Genomic DNA, 14,781 nt, shown 5'->3' with positions numbered 1-14,781 from the left:
AGACTAGAATAGGTTTGGAAGGAAATTTGGTAGGCACTTGATGTAAAATAAACTTGCAGGGCTATGGGGATAGGGTGGGGGAATAGGACTAACTGGATTGCACAACAAGAGAGCCAGCATGGACCTGATGGCCTCCTTTGGTGCTGTAATGACTAATGGCTCAACGTACGTTTACAGATTCATCAAGATAAAAGCAAAATACTGCGGATGCTGGAAATCTGAAACAAAAGCAGAAAGTGCTGGAAAAACTCAGCATCTGTGGAGAGAGAGACAGAGTTAACGTTTCGAGTTCGTATGACTTCAGAGTTTTTTTTAATTCAATTAAAATCTGGAATGTAAAGCTACTCTCAGTAATTGTGACCATGAAACTATCATCGATTGTCATAAAAACCCGTCTGGCTCACTAATGCCCTTCAGGGAAGCAAACCTGCTGTCCTTAGCTGGTCTGGCCTATATGTGGCTCCAGATCCACAGCAATGTGGTTGACTCTTAACTGCCCTCTGAAATGGCTTAGCGAGCTATTCAGTTGAGGGGCAATTCGGGATGGACAACAAATGCTGGCCTTGCCAGTGACACATCCCACGAAAGAATAAATAAAAAAAAGAAACATAAGAGTTGTTCAGTCATAGTCTGTCGTCTCTCCAGATGTGCAAATGACTTCCAGGTGGTGGTTATGGAACAATAACAGTAATCCTGGTGCGTGTGATTTTTATTTTATTACATTCTCCCAACTGGAGGCCAGTTGCATTGTTGGTTTAACTCAACAACTCGCTTTAACCCAAGCACAGAAGAGTACTCCTTGCTGGATTCATACATTTTCACGTTCCTGTTTTCTGTAACAGCCATCCTAAGGCAGTGCTTCCCAAGATTTTTGCCTATCTGACCCCATTTTAATGTCTCTGACTTTGTAGAACCCGAGAGTGAAAATCTGGGGAGATGTAGGGACTTGTTGAGTGAAGGGGAGGGTGGAGTTGGGGGGTGGGAGGGGATTAAAACTGCTAGGCTTGCCCTGAAAAATGCAAAGACCCACCATTTTGGAGGACCCTGTTGCAGCAGTGATCGAGCCTCAGAACAGATGATTAAGTGACGCTCACCAATGGGGGGGTGAAAGAACCCAAACATTTAAAGGAGCCTTGCAGCTGTCAATTGCAGAGCCATTGCTGCCTTGGAGCTCGCGAGTGGCATTGCAACCCGCAGTTTGGGAACCCCGCCTCTAAGATGTTGCCATGGTTCAGTTAGTTACACTCGTTCCTTGTGTCAGAAGGTTGTGGGTTCAAGTCCCACTCCAGAGACTTGAGCACAAAACAAAATCTAGGCTGATACTTCGGTGCACTACTGAAGGACTGCTGGTGTCACAGGGATTGAATCCAAAGCATCGCCACCACTAGGGTAAAAAATAGTTATTGGTTGGAATATCCCCTATAATCCAGTCCCTTCACAATGAGCAAACACCCAGCCAAATAATTCACGTGTTTATCATTAAAAATATTCAAATAATTCAGACCGACAGATGTAAAACCAACAGCTACCAAGCAAATTCAAATTGCCCAAGTCATTTCTTCGTGCTGTTCATGGCCACTTTATTCCTCCTGCATTCTGGTTAACGAATAGAGCTTGGAAATCAAATTTATAATGTAACATAGATGCATATTAAAATGTACCAGAAGAGAGAGTCAACAAATATACACCAGGAAGTTCTGCAGCCATAAACTGAGTTCCAGTAATAAGAAGTGCTGATCACAATACCATGGCTGATCTACTGATGTAAATTAATTGAAGTGTTTCTTTTGTCATGCATTCTTTCCAGGATGTTTGGTGAACGACTGTAATTGGACCCCATCTTGAAATGCTTGCCTTTGCTTACTGATTGGGGCAAAGAATGAATTACAGCAAAACAGAATTACCTGGAAAAACTCAGCAAGTCTGTTAAAGTTGCAATCCTGGTTGCAGTGAAGTGCATGCTTTAGTTGTGAGCAAGCGCAACAGTTACTAATCGGGGAAAGGTTAGGGCTTTATTCCCTAAGAACCAGTTTCTACCTACGTGGGGGGGGGGGGGAAGAAAAGGGAGTCTGTGCTTTTTGTTCTCGGGGGTTTTGCGAATGGACCTATGTTAAGGAAAGACTGGCTCCACATTCCACCTTTACTCAGTGAATGAGCTGCAAGTTATAACAAAGTCATCCTCCCTTTCACAATTACTGCCTTGTCATTTCCCTCCTTTATTTCTAAAGAGAGAAGTTTCATTGATCAGATGTTTCCAAAACCACCCATGCTGTCAGGTTATTTTCTTGAAACCAATTTAGCACAAGCGGAAACATTGAATACTGCATGACTGAAATTTCCACAGGCACAGACAGACAGACCCTCCTGTGCTGCTACATATCCCCAAAGGAGCAGCACGCACAACCGATGTCACTAAAACTGCTTATTTTCTGTACAAATAATAACTTTAACAATGATAAAAACAAAAAAGCTGCGGATGCTGGAAATCCAAAACAAAAACAGAATTACCTGGAAAAACTCAGCAGGTCTGGCAGCGTCGGCGGAGAAGAAAAGAGTTGACGTTTCGAGTCCTCGTGACCCTTCGACATTTTTGTCGAAGGGTCACGAGGACTCGAAACGTCAACTCTTTTCTTCTCCGCCGATGCTGCCAGACCTGCTGAGTTTTTCCAGGTAATTCTGTTTTTGTTTTAACTTTAACAATGAGTCTTAAGTGCTAAGGTTTATCGAGACAATTTTTTGTTAACCCGGCCTTCTCTTCTGAAGGTTGTCATTTTAGCGTCAGCTGTGACTCAGTCGGTGACACGCTCACCTCTGAGTCAGAAGGTTACGGGTTCAAACCTCGCTCGGACCTGAGCGCACAAATCCAGGCTGACGCTGCAGTGCAGTACTGAGGGAGGTGCTGTCTTTCAGATAAGACGTAAGCGCCCCCCTCAGGTGGACATAAAAGACCCTATGGCACTGTGTCGAAGAAGAGCAGGGGGGTTATTCTCAGCATCCTGGCCAATGTTTATCCGTCAGTCAACGCCATGAAGGAAAATCGATTATCCGGTCTTAACACGTTGCTATGCGTGGGAGTTTGCTGAGCGCATATTGGCTGCTACATTTCCTGCGTTACAAAGAGACTATTGAATACTCAGCCTGCTTGGAGTATCTTCCCCATGATAACTCTATGTGCTGTATGAGGAATTGAAACTATTCTGCTCTCCTGCAGCCATTGTCTAATGCAGCACAGAACTCATGGTTTTGCAGCTTATGTTTGCATTTCTATTTGCAGCTCATGAGTGAATTACTCAGCAGAGCTCTGTGGTTACAAACTTTAGTCTTTTTAACCTTCTGCCATCGTTTAGTCCCTTGTACAATCACGACATAACTTCTGAAGGAGAAGATAAAGCTCAGAAATTATCTTGAGTTTAAGCATTGTATCCAAAGACAATAATGTATTTGGCTTTAAGAGAATGATTTTTAGAAACAGAAGCAGGCATGTTTCATCCAACAGGCTTGCCTTTTCGACCTTGTTCTACTTATTTCCACACCTAATTGTTTCTTTCTTGAGGAATGCATCTGATGGCAGCAGAGTGGTATTGTCTGGTAACCCTTGAGACCTGGAGCAAAGCTCTGGTGACATGAGTTCAAATCCCACCACGACAGCAGGGGTAATTCAAATTCAATTAATCTGGGACAAAATATTAGTCTCTCTATTAATAATAATGAAACTACTGGGTCGTCATTTAAAAAAAAAACCCACCTGGTTCAGTCATGACCTTTGGAAGGTTATTCTGGGGTGGAAATCTACGGTCCTTACGTGACTCCAGATCCACAGAAATGTGGATGACTCTTGACTACCCTCTGAAATGGCCTAACCCAGTTGTATCAAATCGCTTCAGGAAAAGAAACACTGGGTGTACCTACACCGTGTGGATCGCAGCGGTTCACGAAGGCGGCTCACCACCGCTTTCTCGAGAGCAGTTAAGGATGAACAATAAATGCTGGCCTAGCCAGTGCTGCCTGCATCCCAAGAGTGAATTCAATTAAAAATTCTCTTCGCTGGCCTGCTTTGGAAACTTTGGGAGTTTCTATCACCACAGCACCAGGGCACCCGATGACTCCTGAACTTTGTAGAATTAATTCTACAATGTTGCAAGAATTCCTGAAATGATCCCAACTGTAAGGACTATTGGATCACTGTAAAAATCCGAATGGCTCATTAGTGTTCGAATGGGGTGGACCTGTCTCCTCCACCTATTCTGTTCGGCTTGGCTCAAACCTGCACTAAGTGGTTGACCCTTAACACCCTCACAGCAAAAAATTGTCACCTTGCCCTCATCCTGTGACCAAATTTTTAAAATAGGGAATCTGCCACTTGCGCACCACTTCTCCATTTCTTGCTGTAATGTTAAGAACTGCACTTGGTGCTGGACGTGGGTTAGAAATTCTTGTTTGAATGATTCAAGTCGCCTTCCATCAATTCACCCCCATCCCCGCCTCCTAAATGTTGCTGAAGCCTGGAATGCAGATTCATGCCCATGTTTTCCTCAGATATAAAAACATAACCCTTGGATTAGTAAATGTTTATATATCTCTGTCATCACTGTACTTGTGCACTTGTGCACCTGGTTTTGGCACATCAAGACAATGTTATCAAAGTTTAACCTTTGGTTGTTGTTTGGTGCAGATTTGGAATTTGACTAACGTTAACAGGATAAGGAAACGCACTGTTCCTTCCTGAAGTGAAGGGTCTGACATGTTACAGCGATTTCTGTCTTTAACATTCACGTCACAATGTTAAACAACAGTCGTTAACTTTTTTCCCCACTCTTTTGGTTTCTGAGATTAGCTTTTGATACCAGATTTATTCATTGAGTTTACGTTCCACCAACTACCGTGGACTCACAAAGCTCAGCACCTAACCGGTGTGCTGGGCAGCTGCTTTGCTCTTTGCAAACCCAGTTTGCAAGAGCTCTGGAGCACCTTTTTGTTCCCCTTTTATTCTTGCATGGGATGTGGGTGTTACTGGCAAGACCAGCATTTGTTGCCTATGCCTATTTGCCCTTGAACTGAGTGGCTTGCATGTTGCATGTAAGCCAGACCAGGTAAAGATGGCATATTTCTTTCTGAAACTAGAGATGGTAGTTGTTATAGTCACCATTACTGAGACTAGCTTTCAATAACAAACTTATTAATTGAATTTACATTCCACCAGCTGTCGTGGTGGGATTTGAGCCCATGTCCCCAGAGCATTAACCTGAGCTTCTGGATTACTACACAGAGATAAAAACAAAAAAACTGCGGATGCTGGAAATCCAAAACAAAAACAGAATTACCTGGAAAAACTCAGCAGGTCTGGCAGCATCGGCGGAGAAGAGAAGAGTTGACGTTTCGAGTCCTCATGACCCTTCGACAGAACTTGAGTTCGAGTCCAAGAAAGAGTTGAAATAAGAAAAATTATTTCAACTCTTTCTTGGACTCGAACTCAAGTTCTGTCGAAGGGTCATGAGGACTCGAAACGTCAACTCTTTTCCTCTCCGCCGATGCTGCCAGACCTGCTGAGTTTTTCCAGGTAATTCTGTTTTTCTTCTGGATTATTAGTCCAGTGACACTACCTCTACACCACCAGCTCTCCCAAAGATTTAGACCTCCAATTCTAAATATGCGAACGTGCAACTTTATGTAGTGTGCAAGATCAGCCATGATAACTCGGATTGAATTTCCCGAAAATACCGGGGTCAGTCCTAATTGCCCTTGAGAAGGTGCTGGTGAGCCTTGGACTGCTGCAGTCTGTAGTGTAGGTGCAGCTGCAGTGCTTTTTCCTGTAGCAGTTTGATACAACTGAGTGGCTTGCTAGGCCATTTTAGAGGGCACTTAAGTGTCAAACACATGACTGTGGGCCTGGAGTCACATAAGATGAGCACATTTCCTCTCCTGAAGATCATTAGTGAGTCAGATGGGTTGTCACTTCAACCTGGTAGTTTCACAATCATTGTCAATGAGACTACCATTTGTTCCAGATTAATTAAAGTTGAATTTAACCTCCCTCAGCTGCCATGACTGTCATTTCTGCTTCTCTCATATTATTCGGCCTGAGAATTTTTTAAGAAATTCTTTCATGGGATATGGCTGGGCCAGCATTTGTTGTCCAACCCTAATTGCCCTTGAGAAGGTGGTGATGAGCTGTCGTCTTCAGCTGCTGCAGTCGATGTGGTGTAGGTACACCCACAGCAAAGGATCTGCTGGGGTGGGGGACGGGGCGGGGGGTGGTTTGTGGGGGTGGAGAATGGAAATATAAGACCAAAAAGGGTCAAAAAATTAAAGCATCAGCAAGAGTGAAGTATGATTTTTGTGGATGTGGAGGGGGAGGTCTTTGATTTTTTTTTAAATGTGAAAGCTTTGCCAGCCCAGGAGCTAATATCCAAACATCTAACTCAAAATGCACGTGACTGTTGTATTTGGTAACTTGTGTCAGAGGCAAGTTTTGTTTGTTTGAATGCCAACAGCAACACACCAGTTCTTCCAGTGACTCAATAAGTTATTTCAATGACGAGTCCTCGTTGACTTCGTTTAGAATTTAAAGGAATTTATGCAAACATTGCTGTTCTTAAAAGCAAAAGTCAATAGCCCAGATATTTCAGTCTCCAGATTGTTTAAGATGGGACATATAGCAACCACCCCCCCGCCAAAGAAGCATTACAAGACCCCTCTGAAGCCCCAACTCTGAAGCCCCGACTCTGAAGGAATTGTCTGGGAAGTTTGAACCCAGCATCCAGAACCGTCCAAGAAAGTCTTCAACTCTTGAGTTTGAGTTAGAGTCAGAGACTTTGGACAGTTCCGACTTACCTGAATAGTTACACAGGAAATGTTAGACAGAAAAATCCTAGTCCAACCCCTGGGTCACTACACAACTGACTCCCCCTCAACAACCACCCCCACCCGACCTGACTGAATACACCCCCACCACCCACTCCCCCTGACCTCACCTCACTACCCTTCCCCTTACCTCACCCGCCCTACAATGCTCATTCACCAACAGACTGAAAAGCTGTTTGTGTCCCAAAGCTTTTCAGTGTGTTAGTGAACACTTATTACACTAGCTGCCTCATTCTAGTAAAAAGGGGCGCGGCTTCCGCACGGATTCCCTTCCCTAATGTTCTGAGGCTTCCTGTCCTGTTCCTGCAGGATCCTCCATTGGAAGATTAGTCAGAAAAATTGGAGGAAGGGGTCCTAAGCCTGCTCGGAAGTTTTGGGCCATTATTGCAGCCATGCCGCTCCAGACGCTGCAGATTTGTTTTTCTGCAATTTGAGAGAGTTGTTCTGTGAAACTTCACTGGCGTATAGCATGGAAATCCAGTCTTGTGTTCACAAAGTGGCCTGTGCTTTTCCAACCATGTGCACAATTAGATGTGAAGTGCTCCTCCCTTGTGACAAATAAACATTATTTCCTTCGAGACGCCACCAGCTGCAAGTCTCTGGGAAACCACTTTTTAATCTTCTCATTGATGTACAAAATGATTCCTGTCTGTTACAGGTCTCTCCAGTGTCCAGAATAAGCTTACCGTTCACTATCAGTGGGGTACAGATGTGCTGTTTCAACAGTGGCCAAGCGTGGACCCAGTGTATCTACAGCAGCCAGACATTGTGCAGATGATTGTCAGGGTAAGAACAGAAATGGGAAACAAAGGATAAATCACAGAAGTGGGGAAACAAATCTTAAGTATAACCTCTTGCTTCGTAAAGCGTTTCTTCTGTTATACCTTTTCCATCATCCTATGTTCTTTACTATTTTCATTAAGCCAGGTTAACACATTTCAATTTACTTCATTCCCAAGTAGTCTTTCCTTTCTGTGTCTCCAAGGTAGGTGGCACTGGATTCCACTCTACTAGACACCTGACCACAACTCAATATGTGACCCCAGATGCAGAGCAACGTGGCTCACCTTTAACTGCCCTCTGAAATATAAGGCATAACAAACCACTGAGTCGTATAGGGTTGAGAAATAAATGCTGACCTTGCCTACGACAACCATATCCTCTGAACGAGCTAAAACAAAAATCTTGATACGTGGACGAGTCAAGCTCCAGTCGTATGGCCCTAGGGGAGTCATGACCAGGTTGCAGTATTTGGGTCGTGCTGCAGTATTAGAAGACGGAGCAGGGGAGGCGTATGGTGGGCATTGGGGGTGGTGATTCATTCGACCCAGGATTGAATTGGGCAGAGAAGGGCAATGAGGAGAAGATAAAGATAAATGGGGGGGAGAGAGAAAGTTGTAGGTGGGCTCTCTGAAAAACAGGGAAAGTACCTCAGTTGTGCTGCCAGGAGGTAGAAACTGAGTTATCAATGGGGCGGATGTCTTCTCTCCATGTGGTCCTGATTCCATGGGAAGGTAGGTAGCTGGACTCTATTCCTTTCCCCTCCCACCCTTACCATTTTGTCTTCAAGGGGTGGATACCTGCTAGCCTATCCTTGGCTGTCCTATGCCTGAATCATCATCTCAACTGGGGAGATATGGAAGAATACAGCAAGATGCCATTCCCTTTCTCAGCCCGTAACTTCCTAACATAGTGGCGAGGGAATGTGGTTTGCTGCTCCAGCCCTGGATTGTACTCCAGGGAAGAGGGACATTGTGGGGCTGTCAGTACCCCTGCTGTTCCTCTTGGCTGTTGGCAGCTTTGTTCTCTTAGTGCAGGAGGATCAGACACCACTTAGTTTGGTTGGCACATGGTGCAGCATAGTCAGCAGAAGCCTCTGATGCCAAAACCAACTGGGAGAGGCACCAGTCAAGGCTGCTGCCTGTGTTAATTTGTAAGTATCCCTACCCCTCTTTATAAGCATTGAAGCAATATTTCACTCTATTTCCCATGAACTTTTCTGAGTATTGCTGAAAAAAGAGATATATTGCAGCTTTTTGTCTTGCACTCATCAGGACACTTCGCAAGAATTAGGGGAAAACAACAATTTATACTATGAGAAGAGAGTGCTGTTTGTTGACAAGTAGACTCTGGTAGAGGTGTTGCTATGGACAATGCACCAATTGGTGGTGACTGGCAGTTAATTGTCAGTCACCACCAACTGGTGCACTCTCCATGGCAATGCCTCTACCAATCAGATAATCCGTTGGAGCCATGGAGCGAGAGACCCAAGGTTACTTGAAATTAATTTACTACATAACATAAGAGCATAATAAATCGGAGCAGTAGGCCATTTGACACCTCAAGCCTACTCCGCCGTTCAATAAGATGATGGCTGATCTGATTGTGGCCTTAACTCTACTTTTTTTACCTGTCCCCCATAACCCTTGACTCCCTTGTCAATCAAAAATCTGTCTAACTCAGCCTTGCATATATTCAATGTCACAGTCTCCACTGCTCTCTGCGGAAGAGAATTCAAAAGACTAATGAGCCTCAGAAGAAATTCCTCTTCCCCCCCCCCATTTGAAATGGGAGGTGCCTTATTTTTAAACTGTGCCCCCTAGTTCTAGATTCCCCCATGAGGGTAAACATCCTTTCAGCATCTACCCTGTAAAACCCCTTCACAATCTGATGTTTCAATAAGGTCACCTCTCATTCTTTTAAACTCCAATGAGTATTAGCCCAACCTGCTCAACCTTTCCTCACGAGATAATCCCTTCATCCCAGGAGTCAGCAGAGTGAACCTCCTCTGTTTAATGCTAAGTATTTTAGATGTCTCGAGACCGATATATAACAAAAGAGGCTTGGAGAATGGGTTTGGGGTTGGTGAGTGGGGTGCAGGTTTTAAGAAAATGTAGAAGAGATGGCATAAATGTTTAAAAGAAGCCATTCATGAAATTGAAAAAGTAAATATATTTGTTGCATTACCCAGACCTCCCTGTCGCTTGCTATTTCAACCCTCCACCCTGCTCTCATGCCCACATGTCCGTCCTTGGCCTGCTGCAATGTTCCAGTGAAGCTCAACGCAAACTAGAGGAACAGCACCTCATCTTCCGACTAGGCACTTTACAGCCTTCCAGACTGAATATTGAGTTCAACAGCTTCAGATCATGAACTCTCTCCTCCATCCTCACCCCTTTTTGATCCTCTTCTTGCAAATATTTATTTTTTAATTTTTATATATATATATTTTTCCCGCCTACTTCTATTATTATTTTTATAATTTATTTCCATTCAGTGTTTTATCCCCACCTTATAGCCTATTTTGACCTTTTCTCTCACACTGGCCCCTCCCACCACCCCACTCCCATGAGGGCCATCTGTCACTTGCTCATTCTGCTTTCTGCTCTTAATGTCACCATTAGCACCTCCTTTAGCCAGTATCACCACCATCAACACCCCTTTGACCTTTTGTTTATGACATCTTCTGCAATCTCTCCTTTGCCTCCACCTATCATTGGCCTTCAGTCCAGCTTCATCAGTCCCACCCCCTTTAAACAGTATATATTTCACCACATTTTTACTTTTCTTTAGTTCTGAAGAAGAGTCATACGGACTCGAAACGTTAACTCTGTCTTTCTCTCCACAGATGCTGTCAGACCTGCTGAGTTTTTCCAGCAATTTTTGTTTTTGTTTCAGATTTCCAGCATTGCAAAATTTTGCTTTTATCTTATATATTTTTTAACTATTTCCTCCCACTAGTTCATTACACCTTCCTGTATGTCCCACAAGATTAGGTGAATCTGTTGACAGTCAAGATGTGATACCCATGTAGGTGAAGACTCCTCTTGCAGTACCACTGTTAGAAGTGGCTGACACTGGAGGCAGTATATTAGGTTGGATCATGGAGACAAAGTTCCCTCAAAAGACTTTAATGGAACATGTGACTTGTACAAAATTCCATATAGCTAATGGTTATTTCTTCACAAAATTAATAAAATGAAAGGCCATGAGCATCCAGTGAGAAATTAATATTGATTCATCTCACTCAGCTGTAGTTTCAATATTCAGATTAGGCCACATTGTAATGGAGTAGATAAAGAGTGGGAGTGATTAATGCTAACACTGCATATGAAAATTGGAAACTGGAAACTTTTCATTCCCCATCACAAAGGCAAACGGCCATAATAATTTGCCTCTCAAAATGATCAATTGTCATCATGAAAGACCTTTATGTCCAATTCTAGAACAGTATTCCTCACATTTAATGTACTTCAAAGCTGTGGCATTCTTTTACCAAAGTTTGACTTTCCAGTTAATTCGGTCAAATCTGTGTCTTCGTTCATACAAGTCCAGGAAGTCTCGGGTGCTTTTATTGTGGTAAGATATTACTCTGTGCATAGAGTCGTGATTGCATAACATCACAATAGAGTCACTGCCTCCAATCAAACAGGAATTTGTAGCTTTATGCAGGTGGGTGGCACTTGTTTGTTTGAACTTTTGACTGTGCAACGGACTGTGTTCGTTACAAATCTGCTTTTCCGCGCTGCATTGAGATTTTGGGACAAGGTACCCATATTCCAGTTTGAATGTTTCAAAGACTTCTCTCAAGCTAAAAACAATCATCCCGTCCCTTTTTTTAAAAAATCTGTATCTGGTCCCAATCCTGTTTGCTTCTAGAGGGTTGCGGCTAAGCGGGTGCATTCTGGTGGAGCTGTGTGTGACTATTATCTATGCATGTTCCAACTTGTTAGAGGATTTCTACTTTCCATTGGGAACTATCAAGAGTATTAAAGGGTGAAAATGTTGTTGCCCATTTTGAACATTCCATGGTATGGGTGTGATCTCTGTAAATGACACGAATTCTACCCCATGTAAATGACACGAATTCTACCCCAGGCTAGTAACTATTTATTTATTCGTGGCGTGTGGGTGTCACTGGCAAGGGCAGCATTTGTTGCCCATCCCTATTCGCCCTTGTATTAAGTGGCTTGCTAGGCCATTTCAGGGGGCAGTTAAGAGTCATCCACATTGCTGTGGGTCTGGAGTCACGTGTTGGCCAGACCAAGTAAGGATGGCAGATTTCCTTCCCTAAAGGGCATTACTGAGCCAGATGAGTTTTTTTTTGATGAAAATCAATAATAGTTTCATGGTCACCGTTCCTCAGAGTAACTTTCGACTCCAGATTTTTATTAACTAATTGCACTTAACTTCCACCAGCTGCTGTGGTGGGATTTGAATCCATGCTCCAGGGCGTTAGTCTCAGCCTCTGCGTTACTAGGTCCAGTGACATTGCACTTGGGGAGGTGGTGGCACAGCAGTAAAGTATAATCAACTCCTCGCCACCCCTTCCACGTTCAAATTTCACCCTTGAGTGAGTTAGGCATTTATAGGATCTCCAAGAAAAGTCGAGGGTTATGGGGGCAGGCAGGGAAGTGGAGTTAAGGCTGCAGTCAGATCATCCATGATATCATTGGTGGAGCAGGTTTGAAGGGCTGAATGGTCTACTGCCGTTTCGTACATTCTTATCAGAAATAGATCCAACTCCAGATTTAAATATGTAATGCGTACTGTCACCTCAGCTGCTTCATGTCCACAGCCACATATTTCGATGTTTGAGAAATGTCATTGTTGAGCACAAATCGCCCTCAACTTGCTGCCATAATGCCATTACTGTGGCCTTGTCACTCACTCCCCTTGTTTGCTCTGTAACTCTGGCCCTGGAAGATCTAAATTTTAAACTTCAACCCACAATGAATCATCTGGTCATTGGCGGGGCAGTAGAGAAGTGGGGTGGGAGGGGGGGCGCTGGTGGTGGGAAGGTGGCAGTCAACAATTACATCAATTCTCTGGATTTAGGGAGGTTTGCAACAGCCAGATATCCTCACTCATGCAGTCATCCCTGCTGCAAAGAGTGTGCATGGGGTGGATTAGATGAGGACAGATGTGGTTGCGATTCTCTGTATAGTTGAATAATCCAACATTTACAATCTAATTACACAAACGTCAGGCTATCAGAAGTTGGTACTGTCTCCCAGTGTGAAGGTAGCATTGGAGGGGGAGTAGGTGTGAGAGGAGGCACAGGAAGAGGATCTGAATTTATAAACTGTATCTTGTGTATCCCTGTCTCTGCCACACGATCAGTGGTCAAGCTTTAAGCTGCCTGGGCCCTAAGCCTTGGAATTCTCTCCCTTAACCTCTGCCTCTCTCCTCCTTTAAGATGCTCCTTAAGGTCATTGGTCGCCTGCTCTAATATCTGTTTGATTACTCTCCTGTGTAGTGTCTTGACATATTATAACACATCAAAGGTGTTCTATAACTGCAAGTTGTTGTTTCTTCTCAACTGCAAGGTCTAAATGTGGTGGGGGAGCTGGATTTTCTGTGGTATTATTACAATCTGCACATGGTTTTAATAATAGAATGTGCAGCTGCACTGGAAGAATAATTCAAAGCCAAGTGATAGTATGGCCTTGGGGGTTTCATGGTTGCTGATTAACTTAAATTTCGTGTAGCTGTCAACCTCTGCTCGTATGAATGATGTCATGAAGCTTCTGGCCACTTGCCAATGTTCCAGCTTGATGTAGGCTGAGCAGGTCAGTGGCCAAGAAAACCAGGAACGACACGGGAAGAAAGCGCAAGCGACTTCAGGGGGTTGTAGAGAAACCTCATTGTAAACAAGTACAACACCAAAGGACATCTCTGGGAATCTGAGTTCAATTACCTCTGCATATGAACCTAGAAATGATGATGAGATGCAAGGCATGTTGATAACATGTTGCCCTGTCCAGTTGTTCTATAGCTCAGCTGTTTCTCCTCTCCCTCTCTCCCTCTCTCTCTCTCTCTTCTCTCCCCCCCACCTCCAACAGATTAACAACAAGGTCTGTGGCTCAGTAAACTTGCCGCAACAAGTGGTCAAGAATGCAGAGAGTGTGCAGGAGCTGATTCTTCAAAGTGAACTGGGGATCAGACAGCTCCGGGGACGAGCCATCAAGAAAGCCATCCTGTCTCCCAGGACCGCACTCATCAATTTCCTCGTGGAGGAATAACAGAGCTGCTTACGTTTTTAAAACATTGTGTGCCTTGGACTTATGTTTCCTTCAAAGCGAAGCCCATCAATTCTCACCGTAAACTCATTATTTGAAGCAACGAATGGAGCCCAAAAGCTGTGCCCTGGAACTCAGGGGATGATCAAAGCCATGGCTCAGATTTCGCAGTTATTTTTTCCGGCTCTTTCCTCTAGCTTGTGAACCTACAGTCAGGGTTTGGCTGTGACAGTGCAGTGAAACTCTCTCGTGATGAAATGCTATTGACAATGGCATTGATCGGTCAATCCTTTAGGCTAGAGTGAAGCACAAGTGATGGAGAATGGCCAACAGCAATGAACAAGAGACTAAAAAAGCTATTGAGTCAAGAAATCAAAGCATTTTGGCTCCATCTTTATAGTGCAAAATTGGTGATTGTTTCCAGGCCCACATTCTGCAAATTTGATGTTCCAATCACACTCAACTATTTTGTAAATTTAATAAATCTCATTAAATGTAATAAAATACTAGGAGTTTTGTTTTGATACCAAAGCAGTGGAATAATAAGTTAGGGAATTTTAAAATGTAATTCTGCTAAAAATGCAATGTAATGCAATGATTGTTTATGCAGAAGTCTGAAAGAAAGCAAAATGAGTTTGTTTAAAGGGGAAAAAATCACTTACCCCAACTGTAACTCCAAATTAGAACGAGACAGAACTGCGGTGACCATCTCTTCGATCTGTTAAGTGAGAAAAGTTCTAATAGTTCAACATGAACAACAGTGTTTGTTTTTTTTCTCCCCCTTCCCACTGTGTTTTATTCCAGCAGGTTGTGCCTTGCTTGGACACAGTAGCCGATTGGATAAGTGGGTGAGGCTCACAATGTTTGGATAATGCTGTATGAGTTTTTTTTTTTTACA

The 14,781-nt window shown here is 43.6% G+C and overlaps 1 protein-coding gene across 1 annotated transcript in view; it reads left to right on the top strand.

The window, feature by feature from the left end:
* The window catches only part of lars2 (leucyl-tRNA synthetase 2, mitochondrial), a 95,414-nt gene extending 81,032 nt beyond the window's left edge, over positions 1 to 14,382 (top strand). Inside the window, exons 20-21 of the mRNA XM_041183705.1 lie at positions 7,520 to 7,647; positions 13,707 to 14,382. Coding sequence (XP_041039639.1) covers positions 7,520 to 7,647; positions 13,707 to 13,886 — 308 coding nt within the window. The 3' untranslated portion in view covers positions 13,887 to 14,382. The remainder of the gene's footprint in view (positions 1 to 7,519; positions 7,648 to 13,706) is intronic.
* Positions 14,383 to 14,781: the final 399 nt, after the last annotated feature.

Source organism: Carcharodon carcharias, chromosome 3 (assembly GCF_017639515.1).
Source record: "Carcharodon carcharias isolate sCarCar2 chromosome 3, sCarCar2.pri, whole genome shotgun sequence".
In the NCBI taxonomy this organism is placed as follows: domain Eukaryota; kingdom Metazoa; phylum Chordata; class Chondrichthyes; order Lamniformes; family Lamnidae; genus Carcharodon; species Carcharodon carcharias.
The sequence above is the reverse complement of the archived record's forward strand: the minus strand, read 5'-3'. Positions and strand labels throughout refer to the sequence as shown.